General features: G+C 55.8%; 1 protein-coding gene across 13 annotated transcripts in view; it reads right to left on the reverse strand.

The window, feature by feature from the left end:
- The window catches only part of AGRN (agrin), a 220023-nt gene that overhangs the window by 103554 nt on the left and 90920 nt on the right, over positions 1-25549 (reverse strand). For 10 of the 13 annotated variants that reach the window (XM_050931381.1, XM_050931375.1, XM_050931382.1 and 7 more), the window contains one exon: positions 1701-1748. In XM_050931381.1, coding sequence (XP_050787338.1) covers positions 1701-1748 — 48 coding nt within the window. Of the gene's footprint in view, positions 1-1700; positions 1749-3959; positions 5977-25549 lie in introns of those variants that run through there. The other 3 variants (XM_050931386.1, XM_050931385.1, XM_050931384.1) reach the window with 1 other exon arrangement.

The following is a 25549-nucleotide window of genomic DNA, read 5'->3' on the forward strand; positions in this document are numbered from 1 at the left end:
ATTGCACAGAGTGTAGGGAGAAAATGAGGCTTTTTTCTACCAGGGAAATAGCATTGGGCTCTGGGGAAGGGGAACTCCATTGAGGCAAGGAGGGTTAAGATAAAGGGATAGTGGGGAATCCAGGAGCAGAAAGTCTTCTGGCTCCATCAGGGATGCAAATAACCCCAGGGAAGGGGAGAGAGTTAGGGTCAACATTTCTAAGCATCTAGCTGGCTCGCTGTCAAGAAAGACATTTATGACCATGGCAGTAAAAGGCACCCGATGCCCAGCTGCAAACCAGTTTCCATTTTGCCTCTCATGCCAGGAGGGTACTCAAAGGGCTGTGCCAGCTGCAGTCAGAGCCTGACAGATTTTGTGCAGTGTTAGTACAGCAGTACCAGCAGAGAGCAAAAAAGAGCGATGGGCCATGGTGACTCAACTTCCCCAGTGTCTCCAAGACCTGGAGCCTTTCCCAAATTGGTCTGTATGTCCTAGGGATGTGGCTTTACCAACAAACAAGCTCAAACCTTCACCCTAGGCTTGGCTGCTTCAAAGGTTCCTCCTTTCTGGACTGTTCAGCCCACATCCTATGTCCCCTCTCTCTCCAAAAGCACCTCCCACCTCTTATATCCAGAAGAGGCAATGAGCCATCTGCCTCAGTGAGTCTGCAGAACCCACTTAACCCTTTCCCAGTTTCAGGGAAGCACTGCCTGTCTGTTGGGGGGGGGGGAGGGGGGGCAATGGGCCAAGGTTTGTGGCACATTGGCAAGGGGTAAGCTTGTACAGCTGCTGCCCATGCTGTGGTTAAGCAGAGGCCTTCAGCCTCTGGGCCTTTTGCCAGCAAAGACTTGAGAAAAAAGGATTTTTGTAATGATGTTAAACCAAGAGCTTGGATTATTCTGCTTCTTGGGCAAGGTCTTGGGTTGTTCCTTTCCGAAGCCTCAGAACTTGTGAGCTTAACGATACACTGACGAGACAAAAGAGATCACGAGGGGGAGAATTGCTGCCGCTCCTCCTGCACACTAACACATCACCTCCTTGAAAAGGGGCTTTCCCTGGCCATCCTGCCTGGAAGTCTCTGCATCATGTGCCCAGGGCACCTCCTCCCCCACCCCCTCTTACTTTTCTGCAAACCAGTCACTCAACTCTGTGTGACTTTCCCACCCTGGTACCAATGCCCAGGGCACCTTGGGGACAACTGCATTATGGCCATGGAATTAGTCACCAGTACTTCTTCCCCTATAAACTGAGCAAGATCCCACCTCTGGTCCCCTCCATCCCATCAGACTAAATGGCCTAGCTGGGTTTTGCAAGCAGAGCAGGTTTAAAAGATCTGCCCGCAGCAGTTCTAGATGGGTTTGTGCCACCTCCTCTCAGGAATGGGTGTCAGAGAAAAGGAGCCACACAGTGTTGCGTCTTTCCAGAAACGAGAGCAGACAAAGCCACTCTGCTCCCTCTTAGGCAGGCAGAGAAATGGTGGGGGGCAAGGGAGCCCAGCCGGCTCAGGCTGCAAGAGGGAAGGGAGGGAGCGTGTATGTGTGAACCAGTGATTTAGCTCAGGAGAGAAAGAGAATTTAGTCAGGCTGAGAAATAGATCACTGGGTCAGGGAGGCGCTTCTCCACGAGGCAGCTGGAGGAAGCAGAAGAGGCTCAAGTGATTTGCTTTCAAGTGTATCCCAAGTGCAGAAAAATCAAGCATCAGGAAGCGATCCTGTACTTACCATCCTGCGGTGTCGGCAGCGGCGGGGGGAAATAGTTACCGGGCTTGTCTGCAAAGAAACAAACACAGGGAAGATCAGTGACTCCTCCAGCACTGGCACAACCCTCCCTCCTCTCCGCAAAGCACTGTCCATGGTTAGAGGATGGTATTCAAAACTCCTCTAGGGTCCTTCACCCAAGGATCTCAAAGCTGAAGCCTCACATCTGCCCCTTGGGAGGTAGTCCCAGAGAGGTTATGTGACTGCCCCCAGGTGACAGAGCAAGCCAGTTGTGATCAGGAGGAGAAGCCAGGAGTTCTGGCTTTGCTGTTGAACTGCGGATCCCCAAACATTTTCAAGAGGCTCATTTGACTTCAGACCTGATGATTCAGAGAGTTTCCTACAGAGCCGGCCCTCTATGCCCGGCGACACCTACGAACCAGGAGCAGGCATTGCGGACTGGGGCTGCATATCAAACCCGGCTCTGGCAAAGTCTTCCCACAGTTCGGGGAGATTATTTCTTGTTGCCTTGGGCTATTATGTGTCATTTCATCAAGGTCGCCCTGCTCAGCTGGGATGCAAATCAAACTATTTATTATCTATCACCCAAGAGCCTCCCAAGACACCAATTCATCAAGGCATTCAAGTTGATCAGCAACATGATTTTGAGAGCAACAGCCACACATGCAAGAAGGAGGCATGGCAGGGTGGTGGTGGTGGCGGTGATAGGGGAAATAGTACGACAAATGGATAGCCTGGGCCGTAGGGAGATGCAAGATGCAGACCACGCGACTGAAAGGATCTAGGGACTGAAGGATCCTACAGAATTACAAACCGAGCCATGGGGAGAGAAGCCTAGTAAGTTACAAGCCCTCCTCTGAAAATAAATCGGAACCTGATGGACAGAGCGGACTTCTCCAGCGTGTGTTTTGCTAACTCAGGGGCCTGCTCCCTTCATCCCTGCCTATCGTATTTCCCCATAGAAAACATCTTCACCTCCAGCTCCCGAATTGTGGTGGAGCAATCTAGTTACCCACATCTTTCACAAGTAACTTGCCCAAAGTCAGAAAGTGAGACTAAGGCAGAGGTAAAAATTGACCCTGGGTCTCCCGAGGGTCAATCCAGTGCCGTAGCCACCAGACCGTCCTTCCGGGCCAGCTGTAGCACTAGAAACACTGTCTGGACCCTGCTCCGTACAATGCTGCTTTTTAGCTGCTGTCACTGTGCCCTAACCACACTCCAGTGGGAGGAGGCAGCATTTCCAGATGATTTCCCGGCCTCCTCATCTCCCACGTGCTCTCGCAGCAAGCGTTTGAGACCCAGAGAAGTTTTCTGGCCAAGGGTATGGCAGAGGAACATTTGCTCTGAAGGCTTCAGAGGAAAGCTGCAGCCTGATGGATTTCTCCTCCCCGCACTGTGTAACCAAGCCTGGTACCAAGGAGACATTGGCAGGGGGTGTTAGACACCTGTGCGAGAGACGCTCTGAGTGGACTTGGTAGAATGATGGAGTGGCCACTAGCCCAGACTCTCGTGTCAGTCACCACCTCAGCCACTCACTGCCCAGAGCCAGCAGGACCAGCTCCCAGGGGAGGCCTCTGCCTCCTTGCGCTCACACTGATTCTTGCTGACCTCTCGAGGAGGGACAGGGAAGAGAACAGGGAACTGGAGTCACTGCCCATCAGGCACAGCCCACCCCAATGAAATGCACGGATCAGCAGAGAAAGGGTGATGGAGAGCAGGGGATTAAGTGTCTTGCCCAAGGCCAGCCAGTGGCAGAGGCAGTCATTGGATATGGAACTCACAGAAGCTCCTGGCTCCCAGCCCTGTGCTCAGACCACACCTCCCTTCACACATAGCCCTGGCAGAACCGCAGATCACTTGTTGCTGCCTTTCTCCTCCCTGCTAACAGCTGTCCCGACAGCTTCTCCTGTGCCTGGACCAAAGGGACCCAGGCAGAAGGAAATGCAGCCCCCGCCCGGGAAGGGGAGCCTGCAGGGCTGGGATGGGGAAGCACGGGCCAAACAAACCACACTCCGGTTTTTTCCTCCAACAGCTGGCCTGGGCTTGAGCAGCAGCTCTTGGGAGACAGAGCAAAGGAGGGGCCAGGACTGAAAAGGAGCGAGGATCAACACCCGGGTGGCTATTGGGATCTAGGCTTGGACTGGGAAGGACAATTAGGAGTCAAACAGGCTGTCCTGATTTAAAGCCCCTGCCCCCACCCCCTCACATCTCCCCTCCTCCTCCCCAACCCACCATGGAACCTCGATGCCCAGGGACACCTACAGTTATTGAGGAAAAGCAGCACAGCAAACCCCAGGGTGGAGGTGGCCAGGAGGATGAGGCAGATGTTGCAGGGGATCATGAAATAGCGCACCACCAGAGAGACCTTGTGCTGGTACATCCGGTCCCGTTCCAAGGTGCCGGGGGCCATGGGGTACTGGCAGGCCGTCATGCCGCTGCTGGCACGGGCCCAGCCTTCCGCTGGCACATCCGAGGCAGAGGGGACCCAGCAGGGGTGCAGGAGGACCCCCCTTCCTCTTCCGGAGCTGCAGGGAGCTACGTTTTCCCAGGGATTCCCATTCTCTGGCTGGCACGTATGGACAGGTTGGGCTTGGCTCACTTGCAGAAGGAAGAGTTTACAGCCACACACTCCATCCCTACGGCCTGCACAATACCGCAGGTGTTAGGACCCAGGGCCTGATCTGGAGCCCAAGGGGCCAGTCAGGTAAAACTCCGGAAAGCCTCGCCCTGTCTCAGCTTCACAAATCCCCTTGGAGCCAGAGGTTGCAGGTGGGGACGCGAGGATCACCATTAACAAACAAAGCAAACAACTGCCAGGGACACAGCGGATCAAAGGCCTCCCAGCTTCTGAGCCCCAACCCGCCAAGGGCTAATGCTGGGGGAAGAAATTCCAGACGTCTCACTAGGTCACCCGCCCAGCTGCGGGAGCTCTGGTTCTAGAGACAGGGACCTGCCCCCAGAAGGGGAACAACTTGTCATGGACACACAAGCAGGACACCTCCGTACAGAAGAAAGGTCCCTATTTCAGCAGAGATGTGGCTGCTCCAGATGGGTGCGGCCGCCCCGTTAGTGCCCAAGTTCAGGTGCTGGTTGGGTCTCGCTGCTGGACTGCTGAGCTCCTTTGGTCCATGTGTCTGACTGTAAACCGTAGATGGACCCACATGTGCCAGTCTCTGCCCCCCAAGCTGAGACCTGCTGGCCAAACACAGGGGGCTTAACTAGCAGTTTGCCCACGTTCCAGCCCAGGGCAGCTCTCTTGCCACACTCCCCTCTTCAAAGTGAAGCCAAAGTCCATCCCCGCTCAGCTCCGGCATCCTAGACAGCTGCTGGCGAGCGGCTCTCCTCCTCCGCCCCTGCAGCGGCCAGCTCCTTCGCACCCCTCCGCCAAGCTGGGACTTTGGGAGGGGGCCCAGCCTTCGCTTCCCCTCTTTCCCACGCCACCTGCTCTCAGAGCCTGCCTGCAGAGAGTACAGCGACCTGACACAACCACGCCAGCTGGGACGGGCCAGCTCCCCTCCTCACGCCGCTCGGACATGCCCGTCCTGCCAGGAGAGATCCCGATTCCTCACTGAGTCAGGCATCAAGGGACACACACCCGAACAGTAATTGAGCCACCGGCAGCGGCAGCTTGGGTGGGTGGGAAGGAGCGGAGCTTAGAGACCTAATTCCAGAGCCCGGGGTGGATCTCTCGCACAGCGGAAGGTTTGTGCAGCCCCAAACAAAAAGCAACTGTGTTATTTCCCTCGTGCTCCATGCACCCAACTTGCTTTATCCACGGCCAGCGCCTTGCTGGGGTTGATGGGTGGGGTGGAGGGGAAGCAGGCAGGAAGCGTGTTATTGTTCGGTGCCCCTCTCCATCCTGGGCTTTGCACTGACTCCACGCACCCCCATTGCGATTCCTCAGGGCGAGCTCGCAGGGCGTCCCTGGGAAAGCTCCGGCGAATGCCCAGCGTCCCTTCGCAACACCATCAAACCGCCACCGAACAGGAGACCGGTGCAGGGAACCGAGAAGGGAGGCGGGGAAGGAAAGCTGGCTCCAGGACCAGCAGCCAGCCAGCACGGAGAGAGGCCAACTCAAACAAAGGCGAGGAGGCTTGGGGGAATTCTCAGCCCTGGCTCCTCTGGGGAGTTCTTCGCAGGCGAAAGCACAAAGGGAAACAGGGAGGGGGCCCTTTGCACCTCAGCTTGGCTGCTTTCCCCCCCACCCCACAGCTCCAGAGCCACAGCCACCTGTGCACAGCTCCGCGCTCCTTGGAAATGTAGGGCTGAGCCGGGATCGACCAGGAGCTGCTGGGATATTCCACTCACTTCTGTCTCTCCTCCCGAGAACATGAAAAGCAGACGCCCCCCTCTCCCCCCCCCAGCTTTCCATTCGAGCACTAAAGATGTGGAGAGGGGCGGAGACTGCACTGTCAAAACTCATTATGCCTCCCCCTGAGCAGCGTGCTCCTGCCCCCTTCGCCCCCTCCAATCCCGCTGGAGGGGTGTGGGGAACGGGAAGCCTCCCCCACTGTGTGGGGAGGGGAGGGGCCCTGCTCCCCCTTCGTGGCCTGAGCCCTCGGAGGAGGGAAGCTTTCAAGACACAAGAGCACTAGCAGAACAGACCAGCTGGCCCTGCGAGGGTTCACACGGTATGAATAAAAGCACCAGCCCCGTTGGGCCCCACCGAGGGAGATTTCTGGCAAAGAGCGGGGTAAGGCCAACGCTTCACGCCCTGGCCTCAGCTCACAGCTAGACTAGCGCTGAGCAATTCAGAACCCGATCCCAAGCCCTGCAAAAAGCAAACGAGGCTCCCCCATGGTGGCCAGTGCGCTCGGGATCAGGCCCGCTAAGTTGGGGGAGTTGTAAAGACTGTTGTTTTCAAGCGGGTAAGAGGCTTCCCCACAGTTCCATGGGGCCCTGGTTGGAGATGAGAGCCAGAGCAAGCACCCAGGGTCCTGGCAGGCATGGTGGACTGAGAGGGCGGAGGGCAGCAGAGGAGACAGAGAGTGACACTTCCGCAGACTGGCTAGTGGGCGTCCTGAGCCAGCAAGCAGCTGTGCCTCCAGGGATTGTCATGCACCTCCATGTCGCCACCGCCCCTTGGCAGGACCTGACAGAGCTGTCATGGTCTGAGCACCAGCACCAAGCATAGTCCTGACACATTAGACACCGGAAAGCAGCCCGGTGATGAGCCGGGCTTTGGGCCAGAGGAGAGTCAGGACCAATAGCCCAACGCCATCGGTGAAGTGCCAGGGATGGGAGCAGAAGGGAAAGAAGAGAGTCCCCCAGGCCTCAGAGCAAGACGGCCCCACCTTTGGCCAAGGCCCACAAAAGAGGCATGTGTCCTAAAAACGACGCAGGCCAGATGCAGTAGGGGCGAGCCGATGCCCGTTGAAGTCAATGAACTGGTTGCCATTGACTTCACCCTCCCTTGGCAACACGGCGCCCGTCAAGTCGAGCACCAGCCCCTGGCGGAGGGCAGCAGCGGCATGGCGCTGGTATTAAACACACTCTCTGCCACCATCGATACCATGTATCCGGAGCACCGGGACCTGCCGCAGTGCTAATTCCAGCCCACAAAGCTTCTCGTCAGGCTGAAATAGATCCTTGGGGGTGCGGGGGAGTCACCCCACACATGGAAGGCGCCCCGGCGCTCTGACCCTTTGCAACGCAGCTGGGGAGGCAGGAGGCAGCCATGAATACAGGCACCTGGGGTCAGGCGGCAGCGCGCTGTCCTCATGCCACAGCTCAGCTGACGCTCTGCCGACGCGGGAGATGTTCCGCTCTTCAGGCTCCACGCAGGGAGGAAGGGAGAGATATGGAGATACCCCCTGCCACGCTGGCAATTGCCATCTGCTTATCCTGGATCCCACGCTGATTGTGCTGGGGGAGGTGTGCATGGGGGGTGCTTATTGCAGATACAAAGCGCCGGAAGGTGGGGGGGAGGCAGGGAGGAAGAGCTGGCTGTTGTCAGACATGGAGGCCTCTGGAAAGGCAGCTTCTGAAATACGTTCCGGCATCTCCAGCTTGATTTGCTTTCCATCAGGCAGCTGTCGCTGCCAGGGAAACCAGATAGCTTCTCCTCTGCAGCTGCCAGCCTGTGCCATGGCCCACTCCATGAGGGAGCAACGCTGCCCCAGCTGAGCCGTCCATGACCCCCCGCCAGATCTCCACTCAGGAAGCCGTCCCGAAGGCCGGGCTATTTTTAGTGGAGCAGCCTCAGCAGAGACCGGGAACGAGGGGGTGCCTGAGCCCCATGCTTCCTCTGCGGAGACGCCTGGCTGGTTAGTCACCAGAACTTCAGCCTCCCAACAGCCTGAAAGGGAGGCAGTGCGTCGTCCTCCAACTCCCGCCTGCCTCTCCGGGGCTGACCCCCTGCTCACCTGGGCGGTTTATCCGGGGTGAGGGCCACACCTGTCATGCACAAGAACAAGCAGATTCCAACCCCTCTCCTCTTCAGTGCCCAGCCGGCAGCCAGAGGAGACTAAGCAGCTCCCTGCAGGTGGAGGTCAGGGAGGAGGCTGGCAGAGAAAGTTAAGCTACAGCTGGGAGCAGCTCAGCAACTGCCTTAAACCCACAGACCAACCCTAGTCAGCTCAGCGGCTTCCAGGATTCAGCTGTGCTGGGGACAGGAGACCGAGGTCTCCCCACTTCTCCCCAGTGGCTGCTCCTCCCGTGTGCTCAGGTCCAGGCCTCAGCCCTCGCCCCCCGATGCTGCAACGCAGAAGAGCCCACCTGCACACTGCACGGCCCCTCCATCCCGGCTCCAAACAGTAAGGACAAACCCCCAGCAAAAGGTGAATGGGATTAGCTGCGTCCCTCTGCCCGGCCCCCTAACGCAGGGATCGATCCTGCTGCCTCAGCGCACACTGGGCACCAATCCCAGCGGCAGGTACCCAGCAGCCAGCAGGACCACGGGAAGGCTCCAAGGACCCAGCAGAGCTCTCAGCAGGAAGCCCCTTGGAACGAAAGTGCACCGAGGACAGTGAGCGAGATGGGAAACGAGCAGGCTGGGAACCAGTCCCCTCCCTGTGTGGAGAGCAGCAGCCAAGAGCGTGCTCCCAAAGGGGGCAGGGGTTACAGGGGCACCTGTGTCCTGACAACTGGGCTGAGACTCACCCCCTCAACTCACTCCAGACAGCGTAAGAGGAGCCTTTGCCACCTGCTCTGCTTTGCCACACACACTCTGGCCTGACGGATGGGGTAGAGTCCAGTGCCCTGCGTCTCCTATTCCCTCTGCCCCTCCCCAGGGGCACCAGATGTCCCAATTTTATAGGGACAGTCCCAATTTTGGGGGCTTTTTCTTATATAGGCACCTATTACCCCCCACCCCCTGTCCCAATTTTTTGCATGTGCTATCTGGTCACCCTAGCCCCCCCTGCCCCCGACCAAGTGTGCTTCAGAAGCATTAAGGCCTTTCTAGTGCTTTAATTCTCTGCTCAGCTCAGGTCTGTGACCCTTAACTCTAGGCACCCCACCCTGGGAGTTCTTAGGGACCCAGACTGAAACCCAAGCACTTCCCAAAGCTGGTGGTTAAACACACCGGACTCCTGGGTCCTACCCCAGCCCTGCTCCAGGCTCCCGCTGTAACTTCAGGCAAGTCCAATCTCTGCAAAGTGGGGAAAGAACAGTCCTTCCATTCTGCCCAGGGGGGATTGCATGGCTGGGTGCATTAATACTGACAGGCCTGTTAGAGCCCAGGGGGAAGGGGCACAGGAGTGCAGTGTATTGTTCTGGGATGCAAGCAGCAATCACTGGCTGTCCCCCATGCTGTCAGCACACCTCGGATTGCAGAGGCCAATCCGACAGGCTAAATCCAAAGGCTTGGCTGCAAATACAAACAGTTTAAGCAGCAAGCAAGCCCTTTGCGTAGCTTTCTTTGCATGTTTCCATATGCACATCAGGCACACCACATTCCTTCCTTTCTTCCAAGATTTCCAAGGGCTCTGTCCCTGCAAGCCTTTCAGGGGCCACTTTTGGGGGGCAGAACCACGCCAGAGGCACCTTAGCTCCCTGGAAGCACAGGTTCGAATCTCAGCACCTGAGCTCAGCGCTTCCTCCTTGGGGAGGTGGAGGGAAGGGTGAATTAATACAGTTGACCCCAGGCAGGTGGGCTCTAGAGTGGTTATACATCCCATTGTGTATGTGTCAGAGTTTCCCTCTGTGTACAAGCCAGTCTCAGCCTCAGTTCCCAGTCACTGTGTGAATCATAGACTATCAGGGTTGGAAGGGACCTCATGAGGTCATCTAGTCCAACCCCCTGCTCAAAGCAGGACCAATCCCCAACTAAATCATCCCAGCCAGGGCTTTGTCAAGCCGAGCCTTAAAAACCTCAAAAGAAGGAGATTCCATCCCCTCCCTAGGGAACCCATTCCAGTGCTGGTCACCCATCTCCTTTGCTGCTGCCCTCCACACAGAGGTGGCTGCATTTCTGCGCAGTTACACAGATATAGTCATTCATAAATTACAGGATCCTTTCGTATCAAGGATGCGCTCTGGAGGAAAAGCGCTCTCCCTGCCCAGCCCCCTCTGCTGGTCTTCCCTAGAACCTGCACTTGGAGTTTTCCATTATGCTCCTCCTGCTCCAACACCCGAGCGTAGGGGGGGACTGAGCAGAAAAGATGAGCAGAAATGAAAGACAAAAAAAGCAATATTGCTCTGTCATATTCCGAGCCGTTAGCTTGGGGTCTTGTGGCAGAAAAACAGTCAGGGAGATCCTGCCAGGCAGCCCAGATGCTGCACAGAGTTTTCCAATCTCTGAACAGCCATTTGCAACTAAGGGACGGGGATGGGAGCTGAGTGCCCCTCCCCGTCCCCCTTCAAGAATTGGCTTTCTACGAGGACAGTTTGCAACAGACCAGTGCATCCCCCTAGGAGAGAAGGCTTGCTAGGATTATGGGGACTCTAAACCCCTCCTGCCCCAGACTTTGGGAGCAGGGGCGAGAACCCCCATCCTCCTGACACACTTTGTGAGGTCACAGTGTGAGATTGCCCCCATAGACTGCTCCTGCTCTACTCCCAGCCAGCATCAGACTCTTGGGAGGAGGCTGCAGGGCATCCTGGCAGCGGTAGGTCAGTTAGCCCCACTGGTATCTAGCAGCCGGCAGGGAATGAGCCCACCAGAGGCCCCGGTGCGGCTGGTTTGGGGACAGCAGCACAGCATTCGGCTGAGGGCTATTTAGAAGCAAGGAATCAAAAGGGCACACTTGGGGCCTGCTGGGAGATAATGCAGCAGCCGCTCACTCTGGCCTTGGTCTCTTCCCCCCCCCCCCGACCTCGTCCCTCCAGCAACGAAAGGGCCACACTTGTTCATACATCAGGAGAGGGCCAGCAACCCAAATGGGACCATTGTACACTCAGAGGGGTGAGGAGAAGTGTGGGCTGCTCTGCCCCAGCCCTCCCCTCACGTGGGAGAGGCTCCGGGAGGGAAGGGAAGAGCTGAAGGGTATTTCAGCCCAGAGAACACCCCCAGTTTCTGTGGGCAGAACCCAATGAGAAAGGGCCAGGATGAAAGGTCCCAAAAAGGGCAACCCCAGGGGGAGCAGGATACACACACACCCACCGCCATTCTTAAACTGCCACGCGGATGTTCCTCTCCGCTGCATCGTTCCAGGCTAATCTTACATGACGCCTCTCCCAGTGGTATCCAGCCACCTGCCTCACGTACCCCCACATCCCCAATACCCACGGTGCCCATCCCCGTGGTATCCAGCCACCTGCCTCATGTACCCCCACATCCCCAATAGGCACGGTGCCCCTCACAGTGGTATCCAGCCACCTGCCTCACGCATCCCCACATCCCCAATACCCACAGCACCCATCACCGTGGTATCCATCCACCTGCCTCACGCACCCCCACATCCCCAATACCCATAGTGCCCATCACCATGGTATCCAGCCATCTACCTCACGCATCCTCCCCTCCTCATCCCCAGTCCCCCTCACCATGGTATCCAGCCACCTGCCTCACGTATCCCCACATCCCCAATACCCACGGTGCCCATCACCATGGTATCCAGCCTCACGCACCCTCCCCTACTCATCCCCAACTCCCACAGTGCCCCTCACCGTGGTATCCAGCCACCTACCTCAAACGTCCCCATCCCCAACCCCCACAGCACCCACTACCGTGGTATCGAGCCACCTGCCTCATGCACCCCCACATCCCCAGTCCCCACAGTGCCCCTCACTGTGATATCCAGCCTCCTGTCTCACACACCCATCCCCAACACCCACAGTGTCCATCACCGTGGTATCCATCCACCTGCCTCATGTCATCTCCTTCAAAATCCCCCCCAAAGGGGTTGCATCTTTCACCTGTGCCCCCTGCCAAGTGACCTTCCCCACCCTGGTTCCAGCCCCCAGCAAAGATTTGGAGAGTCTTCCCGCTTCACAAATAGCTAGAGAGCTCCCACCCGCTGCTGCTGCTGCTGCCCCCCTGGGAGAACTCAAACCCCACTGAAGTGGGGTGATGGCAGGGCCAATTTAATGCCATCAGGCACAGCTGCCATTGGTTCATTATGGAGAACAAAATATTAGCATTGGAGTGCTTCCCCTCCCCTCCTCCAGCTTTCTAAACTGGCATGTTTAATTCATTAAGGCCTCTGTGTGGTCGCTGGCCCTTTTAAAGCCCAGCACGGCTAATGGGTTTATTTCTAAGCACTCCCAGCAAGGATTTAACAGCTGCTGCCAATGGGCCAGAAACGGGGTGGGGATGGAACTGCCCATGTCTTATTCTCCTGCTTCTGTGACTCAGGCTCTGCAGGGGCCAGGAACTTCTCCTGGCTCTGCGGTGGCCACAGCTGCGTCCCAGTGCCTACAAGAGATGTGCCGCGGCCAGCTACAGAGCTCGCCTAGGGGCAGAGTGTGGGATGAGTCCTGCCCTTTACAACCCACACCGGCTTGTGGGGTGGGGAACGTGGTGTGGGGATGAGAGGTATTTGCCACCTACTCCTGTCTCCAAGCTTTCTGATGTGATGGCCCCAAGGCAGGACAATGGAAGGGACAGATAATTAAACACTGAAGTTCTCACTGGCCTGATCAAGGGGCCGCATGGCTGCCAAGGGCTGGGGGGCAGGGATAGCCCCCTTTCCCCAGGAACAGCATGTCTGGGGAGCCCCCAGTGTGCATGGGGAGGAAAGAGGAATGGTTTTAATGCCATAGTTGACCAAAGTAAAGTGGCCTTTCACAGCTGAGGATGGTAGAACCAGCCCCTAGACACTTCAGCATGGGCTCCTCTGCACCAAGCCAGATTCCCATGGGAGAGGGATCCTCCAGGGGTGCTCAGATCCAGTGGCAATGGGTGCCACACAGGACCCAAACCGCGTAGGACAGGACCCTCCCCCATCCAGGCACGCAGCTCTGTGTTCACCTCAAGGCTCCATGATGCAGCATCCCCATCCCATCCATGAATCATATCTATATTTGGAGAGGGGGATTGACAGACTCTGCTGGTCCCTGTTGGGCACCTGTCCTGCCACAATCCCCTTAGGGGAGTGGTTTATTTGGGAGGTGGCCAATCCCCATTGCCCCCGCCCTCTTCTCCCTGGCCAGAATGACAGCTGAGAGCAACCTCAGCAGAGACTCGGATATCAATGGCACTTTGGAGTCTGAATGACAGCTGCCAATCTCCTCCCTCAGAGGCAGAGCCAGAAGCCCTGCAGAAAGCAGCAGCCCAGCTCCCAAAGCTGCCTGGTGCCCACTCGCTGCCTGGCTGCACTCTCTGATCCAGTTTGGCAGTAGGGTAATTCGTATTTGACAGCACCCCATGGCTAAGGCGCCAGTTGCAGCGTCCTCTGGGGAACCCGTTTAAAGGGTTAACGGCAGCTCCCCCACCCACCACCCCCTCATGTGCTTTTACAGGCTAATTACCAGCATTAGGAAGAAAAGCAGGGGAGGGGGAGAAGACTGGGGGTTTTAATGATTTCATTTAACACTTGGCAGGACCCAGCTTGCTTCCTGCTGAGCAGCGCTTGGAAGTAAAGAGCGTTTTGAACCTGGCACTGGGGAGGGGAGAGTGGGAGCATGCTGGGGAGGGGGCACGGGGTGGGGGCCCCGAGCCCTGGAAAGCCACGCTGGCATGCATGCTGGGAGCAGAAGAGAGTGCTAATGAAGGCCTCTCCTAATTAACAGCCACACCAGGGGGGCTCAGCATGAGGCCGCTCCTGAGACCAGGGGGTTTTCCTGCTTAATGACTTCGTACCCAGATGAACACACTGAAGCAGCGGGTGGACGGTTTCAGCCCCTAACACAGGTTGGGCACGAACACAGGGAGAGCTCAGTTTGTTTGCTGCCTTTTGGGTAGATCTGGGGCAGGAGCGAGGCAGATGGTGGGACGTACCCTTGGCCAGCAGCACCGCTCAGAGAGAGGGAGGAGGGGGTGGCTTATGGAGAGGGGAGATTCAGATTTCAGAGCCAGAGCAGCTGCCTTCCCCCCTCTTTCTGACGGGAGACAGGGGAAGGCAAGGCATGCCTCGAGCACAGATCTCTGCTCATGCAGGCTACAGCACTGCGGGGCCTGGGCGAAGGCATGGACTTTCCTTCTGCGCTGCTTGACGGTTCTCATAAATCCAAGAGCACCTATGAAAGCTGCTCCAGCTGGGCCCACTGGTGCCTGCCCATTCCCAAAGGGAGATATCTGGGGGTGGTGAGGGGAGCCGTAGATGGAAGCTACCTCCCCTCCCCAATAAGAGTGGCAATACTAGGTCAGACCAAGGGTCCATCTACCCCAGTATCCTGTCTTCCAACAGTGGCCAATGCTAGGTGCCCCAGAGGGAATGAACAGAACAGGTAATCATCCAGTGATCCATCCCCTGTCGCCCACTCCCAGCTTCTGGCAAGCAGAGGCTGGAGACACTATCCCTGCCCATCCTGGCTAATAGCCATTGATGGACCTGTCGCCCATGAACTTATCTAGTTCTTTTTTGACCCCTATTATAGTCTTGGTCTTCACAACATCCTCTGGCAAAGAGTTCCACCCATGGCTTTACGCTGCCAACGCTCTGGGGCAGAGGGGTGATGGGGTAGTCATCTCCAGAGCCTGCCAGCATCAAGGACTCTAAATTACAAAGCTGCCCCTTCCACCTCAGTCCTACCAGGCCACCCTGGGGAAGGAATGGAGTGAAGGGGCCCAGGCCGATCTGCTCACGGTCTCGCTGTGGGAAAGCAGCAACTCAGCCAGGCCGATCCAGCGCTGGACCGAGGCTCCGAACTAGGAGAGGCTGCTGGATGTCAGGGCAGACAGCACTGCTCCATGGCTAGCTTCAGGCTCTAGCTCGGTTAGTGCTCCCATGCCATACTCGGAGCGGTTATCCTGCACACAGCCCTGCCACATCCGAGCTCCTTATGTGATCAGTGCACAACAGAAAGCTCTCCTGGTGCCCTGAGAGGGCTGGACCACTTGCCAAGCATGTGCCAGCAAGACTCCCCCCTCGCTTAGAACCCTGTCCTGTCATTCGCTGTAACCTCTAGGACACACAGCCATCTCCCCATCGGATAGGAGCGACCTGCAATTGCCAGTACCCATGTCATCCCCAGCAGAGTGCTGAATAGAGAGCAGAGCAGAATGGGGCACTGACTGGGGCTAGGCCCTGCCCTGGGAGTAGGAGCCACTTGATATAACAGGAGTATTTGTGGCACCTTACAGACTAACAAATTTATTTGAGCATAAGCTTTCATGGGCTACAGCCCACTTCATCGGATGCATAGAATGGAACATATAGTGAGAAGATGAAAAGGTGGGAGTTGCCCACTCTAAGAGGCTAATTAATTAAGATGAGCTATTAGCAGGAGAAGAAAAGAAGTTTTGTAGTGATAATCAAGATAGCCCATTTGAGACAGTTCGACAAGAAGGTGTGAGAACTTATCTTAGCAGCTAAATATTATGGGGTACTACAAACATGGTGCTACACAGGGCCTCCACTACAGCTGGACGGATGGACGGACACACACACACACACACACACACTTTGCTGCATCCTTGCTGTTCTTTACCCTGAGCACAAGGCTCTCACGGAGTCAGTTTTTGCGAACAATACAGACTAGGCATTTTCTGTCCTTGTGGTGGCTTTGGCCACATGTGGGGAGGTCTGACCTGGGGGCACTGACCCTTTGCCATCTCCTCCCCGAGTGTGCTAGTCCCAGACTCACAGGCCAATGGTTTAAGGCCTGTCCCTGCCCCACAGAGAAGGAACAGTTGACCCTGGACCTCCAGGATACAACCTCAGTGAGCCTGGCTAGACTCGGTCTCGTGCCCTGTGCCAGAGCCTAGCCAGATGGTGCGCACTGCAGGGTGAAGCAGGGGCTGGGATCCGCACAGGTGGAGACGCAGCAACGGGAGTGGAGGGAGAGAGGGCTGCAGGCCGGGCAACCCCCTCCAAGTTCGCAAAGATTCCCCGCACGTTCTGCTGACCCTCTCCATGCAACAGCCAAGGCTCTGGGCTTTAACAAGAGACCAGGGCAGGTCTCTCTGTAGAGACACCGACGCCGAGCACTACACTGTGATTTATAGCAGGAGCCAACTCCAGGGCAATGCTGACAGCAGAGACAGTGGTGGAGGGGGATCATCCCAAACCAGAGGGGCCAGACCGACAAGACTTGGAGCCTGGGGCTCCCCGCCCTCGGGGGGAAAGCTTGTCCACATGAGCCAGGCAGTCCCTGGGCTCTCTGCAAAGCAGCGTACAAACGCCAACTGCACTCACAGCTTCTGCTGGAGACGCCTGCCCGCTAGAAATCAGACAAAGACCCACCAAGCTCGTGTCACACAGGCCACCGAGCAGCCCTCAGATAGTGACCAAAACTTTCCCGTCCCCGTCGCTCTGGCTCACGGACTCTGTGGTAGCGAAAGGCTGCACAAACCCTGAGCCAGCCGCTGTCCTGAGCGACCTTAAAGCCAAAAGTTAAAGATCTGGATGAAACGCCACAACACATGAGGGGGCTTCCCACCTGGCTGCCTCACTAAGCATGTCAGCCACCAGTGCCCAGCCAGCATGGAGAGGAGAGAGGCCCTCTACCATCTGCCTCTCCAAACTAGAGACGAGCCTAAACCAGAACAGGCCAGACACCCTCAAACTATGGAATAATTCTGATCCAGATGTTGCAGCTGCAGCCAGCTCCAAGCAGCCCTACTCCTCTGGCCCCATGGTTTCAAGAGTGGATGGGAGGTCAGATCCACATACCCCATAGTGGCCAAGCTAAGACAGAGAAGCAGGACAGCATGTAAAAAACATCAATGTGTTAGTAGAAATTGGTCCAGAATTTCCACCCCACAGGCAAACCAACCAGCCTCCGCATGGGAGGAGTCTGGATAAAACGTTCAGCAGCAACCAGATTCAGCCCCCACCTGCAAGTTCCCCTCCTGCAGTGTAATTTGCCTCTTCCAGGACTGGGAAGCCACCAGCCAAGGAGCAGGCAGGTGTTGCCTATACGCAGGGAGAGAGAGAGAGTCCCCTTCTCTCTGACAGATGTTGCCTGCACAGAAACGGCGCAGAGCCGACATCTGTTCAGCTGGAGTCGCAACAGAGAATTGGATTTTACTGTTTTTTTTTTTTTTTTTATAATTTAATTGGCAATTACTTAAATGTGGGGTTTACACAGGGAAATTGACATCTGGAAATAAGAGCCTTAGACTGCAGCCTGAAAGCAGCCGCACCAGAGAGGGAATGGGAAGCAAGCAGCACATGACTCTGCCAATGGATCTCAGCCCTGTGCTGCGGCACCTCCTTCTGGTTCAGTCCTGGGAACCTGTCCTCACTTGCTCCTGACCACAGCAAGCCATTACAGGGGGGCGAGTGGCCCCTGGAGCTAGCTGGTCTCGCTTCTCTCATGGCCAGAGTAGCAGCTCAGCTAGACTGATACAAGGCAGCTTCGCACAACGGTCAGGCTGAGGCCAAACACAGTGTCTGTGTGGGCACAGATGCAAGCCTAGGGTATGTTTCATTTTTGCGGACTAAGGGTTTTTACTTTGTATGACTCTTACTGCCAGGATGTTGTCCAAGGAGTTTCAGTTCTCCAACAGCCTTCTCACAGCTACGGACTCCTAACCCTACAGAAGAGATCTGTACTATTTCTTAGATGGCCTTTTTATAGGCTTCTTTGAACCATCCTATGCCATTTCTCTCCTATAGGAAACAGATAATACCAGTACACAAAATGAAGAACAGTTAGAGAGAGGGGGTCAATAGCCATCCCCAAACAACACAAGAACAAGGGGACAGTCAATGAAGTTGGCAGGTGGTGAACTCAAAGCTGCTAAAAGTATGAGGTCTAGCTTTCCAAGACACAGTTAGCTCTTGGTCTCAATTATACCTTGTGGCAATGAGTTCCACTGACTAACAGGATTCAGAAAGGCCTGGGCCTTTACATGAGAACAGGCTGAGTTATAAAATATTTTAAAATATCAGCTTTGGAAAGGTTATGAACCCTCCCACTTCAAGGCATAAACCAATCTCTAACTAAATTTCTTCCTCCCCCACCATAATCTGTCCCCCCAAAAATCCCATAACTGCCTGTGGGGGGAGTTTTTAATTCTGAAACATTTGGAGAGAAGCTATTGGACTGCATGGGCCCTTGGTCTGAACCAGTCTGAAAATTCCAGTGTTGCTATAGCAGGAGTCAAATAAACCTATAGAAGGATCGTATTCTTCATTGGGTTGTAGAAGGTCAGGGGAGGAGACACTCCTACAGAGCTGCATTCCATTGCTAGAACCTTCCACCAGATTTATCCCTATTCGATACTCAGCACTGCCAATCCCAAGCATTAAAAAAAAATAAATCAGGAGTCAGGTCCCTCCAAACACCATGACACCTGCCTGCGAGCCAGGAGATTGTAAAACCGAATCATGGTTGGTCTTTTTATTTACTGACCTTCTGCGTCTGAGCCTTTTGTGGTCACAGATAAAAACTTGAAAAAAATGTGGCCCCTAGAGTTGGAAACTCGCTGCTCTTTTCACATGAAAGCTGAGACACTCACAAGACTCCAGGAGCTGGAGCTTTGAAGACACTAAATATTGAGACTCACGATAAAACTACAAGAGCTGGCATACTATCAGGCTTTCTTGTATGCTCTACTTCCCCCACTCCCGCTTTTCCTAGCAGTTCTACATTAGGAATTTGATACAGCCTCACTAGAGAAAAAGAAAAATCCCTTTTTCTCGTCCGAGTTTGCTCCCCAGCATGAAAACGTAACACGCAGAGTTCCCCACACCCCACCAGTGGCCATTCAGCTTCAGAGCTTTTCCTTCTCTTGTGATGTAACAGCACCATCTGCTGATCTCTCAGACACATGCACCAGACCTGCCAGCTACAAAGCAAGGGGCCCAAAGGCTGCAGCGATTTGGAGCAATGCTGTAGTAGATGGGATTTGTGTTGTAACGGGCGCTCCATAGCACCGTTGGGATAGAGCTCCAATCCACCAGCTCCCAGAGCACCTGCCTTCCTGCCACTTGAGCTAAAGTGGCCTCTCCATTAGCGAAGAGTGAATCCTCCCAGGGTTTAGCCTTTGTTTCTGTTCACAGAGCGATCCAGCTTGGCCACTAGTGATTTATGCTGACGAATTTCCACCCCAAGTTGGTCTGCAAGCACCAGCTCATTCCCATGGTGTGCGACTGGCCAGGCAAGTCGCATGGATTTGCTGGCATTCCCCAACCAGATGACTGCAGTGGCACCCCCTTGCCAGCCCGGCGTGGTACAGCAGCTGCTCGGACTGTTTCTCCCCACTGGCCGCCCGCGCTGCTCCACTAAGGGAGCGTCTACACTTGAAATGCTGCAGCGGCGCAGCGACGGCGCTGCGGTTGTGCTTCAGCGTCGACACCCCCTATAGTGATGGGGGGGGTCTCCCATAGGCTCCGCCCCTGCAAGAGGCAGTAGCTAGGCCATTCCTCCACAGCGGGGGCTAGGTTGGCTTAATTGCATGGCTCCAGGGGGTGGATTTTTCCCATCCCTGGAGCAACCTAGCTGGGTTGACTGAACTTTTCAGTGTAGCCCAGGCCTCAACCGCCAACCCCTTCAGACTGGTGGCAACTTAGGTTACGAGGAATTCTACCCTGTCTGGGTACGGAAACCTCGAAACAAAACACAAAAACACAAACCCTTCCCTTTCCTTTGGGAGACCTCCCCTGACCCCAGCCAGCCTCCCTTCGCACAGAGAGCACTCTCCATCCCTCCACCCACCCAGCTGCGCAGGGGTCTCCCTTTTCCCCCCCCCCCCCCCCCGGAAGCCCGATTCCTGCTCCATCAGATGCAGGGTGGGCTGACTGGGCCCCTGCTATCCCATTAACCCTTTCTTGCTTTGTCGGGGGTTTGTATGCTCCGTCGCCATCACAAGCCTGTTGCAAAGCTGCATAAGTCACCCCCACCACAGGACAATTAGTGAGCAAACTCCCTTTGGGGGGAAAAACCCATTGTGCTAAATTAATTAAAGCCACTGGCATCCATTATCCTCTCTCAGTGCAAGGGGTGGCTGGGCTAGCTGCCCTCTCGTGGTCCTACGTTTCTATGACCGATGATGTTTTCCCCAAAGATAAACCAGCTGCCACCCAATGCCTCATTTAGGCACAGACCCTGTTAGACCTCCCCTGGTTATTAGCAGTGTGGGATTTGTGACAGGTGCTGATTCCATGCAGCAGGTGTCTGTTCATCACAATATAGACACATGCACACAGACATAAGAGGAGGAAAGGTACCCACACCTCCAAGGCGATCCTTCAGCCTCACCACACCCAGGCATTGCCTGCCCGAAGATCGCGAATGGCTGCGAGTTGGATACCACTTGCTGCAAGGGACCTTGCATAAGGGGTCCCCGAACCTTTAGAGACAGGCAGGACAAACGAATCAGGCCAAATGGGATCGAGAGCAAGAGAGAGACCGGGGGGGGTAACGTCCCTGTGCAAAACGCTTTAGGGCTAACCACGCAGCAAATCCTTCCCAACCAGCACAGAGGCCCAGGGGCTAAGCCCACCTCTGTACCTAGTCTGTGGGGTGATGGGAAAAAGGAGACCAGGAAATTACCTGCAGCAAAAGCAGAGATGCCCACATCCTGGCCGCATCCCAAGGGCAGGAATCCCTGCTTGGATGTGCCAGCTTTGCCAAGAGCAGCAGGCAGAGGAGGCGAGGGGAGGGCAGGGTGTGCCAGCCCTCCCAGCAGCGCTCAGGAGCTGACCGGCTGGTCCCTAGCTGGAACCACACAAGGAGGGGGCAGGGCCAGAAATAGAAACTAAGGGCCAGCCTGGCAGAGGCTGAACACTCTCTACCAATTGGCTGGGGGCAGTGTGCGCTCCGTGCCCCACGGGGCCACACCTTCCAAGAGGCAGGATTTCTGCCTAGCCGCCACTGCTCCCACTGAGCCCCAACTGCTCAGGCACAACGTCCTGGCAGTCTGGCTGCGTTAAACGGCCTGGCCTGCCCTTCTCCCCCGGGCCCAGAGCTGGGTCACCCACCATGCACCCTCACTCTCTGCTTCCACTCCCCCTGCAACCCAGTTTGCACAGGACAATCCAGCCCCAGTATGGGTGGGCAGGGCTTTTCCTATCCGAGGAGACACTGCTTAGCAACTGGACCCACAGGACTTGGAGTCCCTGTCTCTGCTACTGACTGCACTGCATTTGGTAAGTTTCTTCACCTCCGTGCCTTGATTTCCCCACTGTAGAGTGAGGATCATCAGGACCTGCCCTGTGGGGGTGCCAGGAGGCTTCATCCATCAATTTACACAGCAGCTTCCGCCGGAGGATCCCAAAGTCTTTCCAAGGGGATCCCTGCCAAAGCTGCTCTTCCTATGCCCCACACAGCATAACACACCCCAGCAGGGAGCTATGGGGAAGGGGAAGGAGAGAGGGGCTGTGCTCACAAGGCCCTTACAGGAGCAGGCATAGGGGCAGTTTGCTGAGCACCTCACGCTAAGGAGTATACATGGAGCGAAGGAGGGGAGCAGCACCCCAGCAAAACACCTGGCTCTGCTGCTGGGCTCCTCACATGCACAGGATTAAGCCTGTACCAGCCGCTAGCTGCAGCTGCAGGAATGTCAGCCCCAGCTCCCAGCCAAGAAGAGTCAGGCGCAGACTTTCAAACGGAGCCACTCCTGGCTACTGGGTGTCGAGCCTGAACGGCTTCCCATCATCTAGAGACAAACCCCAGGAGCTGCAGAGCTGGCCCGGTGGGGCTGCTCACCCCCAGGAGTGACCCCGCTAACGGCACTCGGAGGGAGAGGGGGGGAGCAAGAGAAAGGAGGAGACAGATTTTTTTGTTCCAAAATAACCCGCTGCTCACCAGCCGCAGCCTCTCTGCAGGGCACAGGGATGCCAGCGCCCCAGCTGGCATTCTCCAGAGGGGAGCTTTGGCACCTCATCTGCTTTGGGGCTGGCAGGCAAAGGGGGCGACCTCGACACGCTGACACCAAGAAGGCGAGAGAGCCTAGCTGCACCTGACTGTGGCTAATGAGGCAGTCAGACTGAGCACTGGCGAGCTGAGTGGGCAGGGAGGAAGGATGGAAAGTTAGCAGCTTGTCCCCGTAACTAAGGGATGTTACCAGCCTAGCAATAGGAATGTCTGAGGGGACCTAGCCAGCATCCAGGGGATTTGAGCTTGGGTTTAAGTTTGTGCTGGTGCTCACAACTTCAACACACACACACACACACACACACACACACCAGCTTTCAGACAGTGGTTCTCCAACATGTCCATGGCATGGCCAGTTTCCCTGGAGAGCGTCCCCACCCCCGCGACATTGCTTAGTTCCATGGAAGCGAGGAAGCATTGGGACAGCATTAGAGAGGAGGATGGAAATAAACAGGCTGGGTGCCGAGGGCGCGGCTGGTCAGCTCCAGACACACCCCTGGCTTATCTGCTGTTTGTTTGGTCTCCCTGGCTGCAGGACTTCCCGTTCCTAGGGACCCCGTCTGCCCTCTCCGCCAGCAGGGCTGGCTGCTCTCATCTTGTCCAGGCTGCATTGCCAACTGGGCACATCCTCCTCTGGGGCTTTGCCGGGCCTCCAGTTTGGGGGTTACAGCCCCAGTGCAGGACAGGGGTGAAGCAGCCACACAAGGTGCAGAGGGAGATTTCTCTGTTTTTCTTGTCATTCCCCCGCAACACCGCTATCAAAGTCAAATAACTTCAGGAATCCAGGACTGAGCTGCACCTAGCTGAGGGTAGGAAGGACAACCGCCAGGAGCCAGACGGAAGCAGCTCCACAGACGGTCAGAGTTCAAGAAACTCAGCAGGGATGGAAAAAGTGCAGAACAACGCACCGGTCGAGTGCTTGAAATGGAGACTTGTGACCCACGAGGAGAGACTGGCCCAGGAATAAATCAGATCACCAGGAGGGGGTGTCAATTCCCCCAATATATATATTACACACACACACACACACACACAATTTGGCCCAAGGAGTGCAGGGATCAGTGCATTCCTCTTTCCCCAAAACCCTCCTCCCCTGGAATGCAGTCAGGAGCCTGCAGGCCTTGGCCATCCCACCTCTGAACAGGGCCAGGATCCCGACAGGAGTATGGGAAAGGCTGCGGGAGGGCGTGGGTGGTACAAACAGAATCAGCTGCTCTGAAAGGCACAAAACACACAGGACAAATGGGGGAAGGCGAGTGCTGGACGAGCTGCCTTTTGTCTGGCAGAGGAAGGCTTTGTGCGGAAAGATCACCTACACGCATCACATAAAGAGCCCCATGCATGATTCATGGAGACCCAGAAAAGGACGAGTGAAAAAAAAAACAAACACACACCAGAATCCAGCCCACTTTTCTCATCCCAGCACCCAAAGCCCAGGAAAGCAGGAGGTGCCCTGCTATTGTGCTGCCAGCTGGGGTATGCACTCTGCTGCCACATGCACGCGTAAATAAAATATTAACCCCATTGTTTCAGGCACAGATCAGAATATGCTCCCCCGCCCCAGGTGCAATGGGATCGCACGCCACAGAGAGGGGCGGGAGTGAGCAGCCAGATGGGGGCTCAGAGAGCGAGCGCTGCCGGAGAGCTGTCAGGAGCACAGAAGAGATGTTCCAATTTTAAAAATGAAATATTCATGCTGAACGACGCTGTGTGAGCCTGCAAGGGAGAAGGGCCATAACAAGCTGCAGCCAGCAGGGGGCACCCTTGGGCTTGGTTCTGTCCCTTTCTACGTGCATTGCCAGGGAAGGGGGGTGGCTTAGTTCACTTCTGTCTCCCAGCTCCTAACCGCTAGGCCAGACTGCCCAGGTCCCCATGGTGACAGGCACAGGCCAGTGGGACAACTCAGATCTGGCTCTCCCCCCACTCCGGGGGTGCCCCAAGCCAGGGTTTTGGTTTGTTCCCTTGCACTGAATAAAGAGCCCGTAAAGCAGCAAGCAGCGGCTTATAGGCTCAGCTTCCCCAGGCAGCGCTTCTGCGGCCAGCTTAGGGTGACTAGATGTCCTGATTTTATAGGGACAGTCCCAATATTTGGGCCTTTTTCTTATATAGGTGCCATTTACCCCTCACTCCCATCCCAATTTTTCACACTTGCTAGCTGGTCACCCTAGGCCAGCTGTTAGCAATTAACGTGCAATGGCACAAGAGAAGCATGGGCTGGAGCCAGACAGGTGTGCACCAGTCCGGGAGGTGGACTCCATGGGAGACTAGTGCAAAGGAGAACAAAGCTGGCAGGAGTACGTCAATATGGGGGTGTGCGATGCACGCACACACTCTCTCTCTCTCTCGTCCAATAATCCCTGAGGTGCAGCATTAGAAAGGACTCCCACCCTCATGCCATAGAGAGGGGCCTTGGCCACGTGGCAGCTCCAGTGAACACAAGAGCAGGCCTGACAGGCTGCTTTCAGGAGGGGGCAGTGGCGTACATGCCAACACTTGTCTTGTCCTCTGCACCAGCCGGCAGATACAGAGTGAGCCTGTGAATGTTTGCGGAGGGGGGGGCCTCCCGCCAGGGTAAGAACACAGCCATGTTCCGAATTCCTTCCTCACATGCTCTCCATAGCTGCAGCCGCTAAACAAAGGAGCCGGCAGCATTTTCCTCCCCCCCCACCACCAACCCCCCTGCATCCTGGGATTCCCAGCACCAGGGATCACAGCGAAGTGGGCACCCATCCATCCGGCGGCTGGTTGCACTGTGCACCCTTGCCTTGCCCTCTATGACTGAGCCGAGCACACGCATGGGGTTTGTTTTAATGACGGGGCTTCTCCGTTTAACGCCAACATCAGCCCACATGGTAGCAGTTAAGGATACAGCCTGGGCGATTTGGAAATCAGACAAGCAGAGGAAGGACTGGGATTTGGGGCCACTGAAAGGCTTGCAAACCATATCAGGGTCTGAGTACAGTGTGGGGAGGGAGGATCTTTGCAAGGTGCTTCCACCCCCACCTCCAGCTGAGATGCATGATTGGAAGCACAGCCCTTGGCCTCTCAGCTTGCACTAGGATTTCACCCACTCAGCTGCAGCAGGGGTAGACGGTGCCACTAAAATCCAAGGCCTGTCTACATGGGGAAAGTTGTCCCGGTTGAAACTACAGGGACGATTTTAAACGGATATCACTAAAACCAGTGAAAACTCCTGCGTGGAGACTCTGGTTTAAAAGAGGCTTATTATTGGGCATTAGCTTAAATCGGTGAGGAAGCAGGGTAAACAAAACAGAAAAAAGCCCTCAAACCAAAATCAGAGCATCCACCCCCAGGGTTTGCACCAGTTTAAATACATCAGTTTAAAAACCAATGCAAGTTAAAATCAGTGCCACTTTCCCTTGTCAACAAGGGCTAACTCAGCCCTCAGCTCACACACTGCTCCAATCAACAGTTACTGCCCATTTTAATTCAAGCCCTTTGGCATGCGTTGCCCCTGCCAGCCCCGCATGGGGCAGGAAAGCATTTCCTAATCGCGAGAGCCAAAAAACCGGCAGAGTTGA

Source organism: Gopherus flavomarginatus, chromosome 21 (assembly GCF_025201925.1).
Source record: "Gopherus flavomarginatus isolate rGopFla2 chromosome 21, rGopFla2.mat.asm, whole genome shotgun sequence".
In the NCBI taxonomy this organism is placed as follows: Eukaryota; Metazoa; Chordata; order Testudines; family Testudinidae; genus Gopherus; species Gopherus flavomarginatus.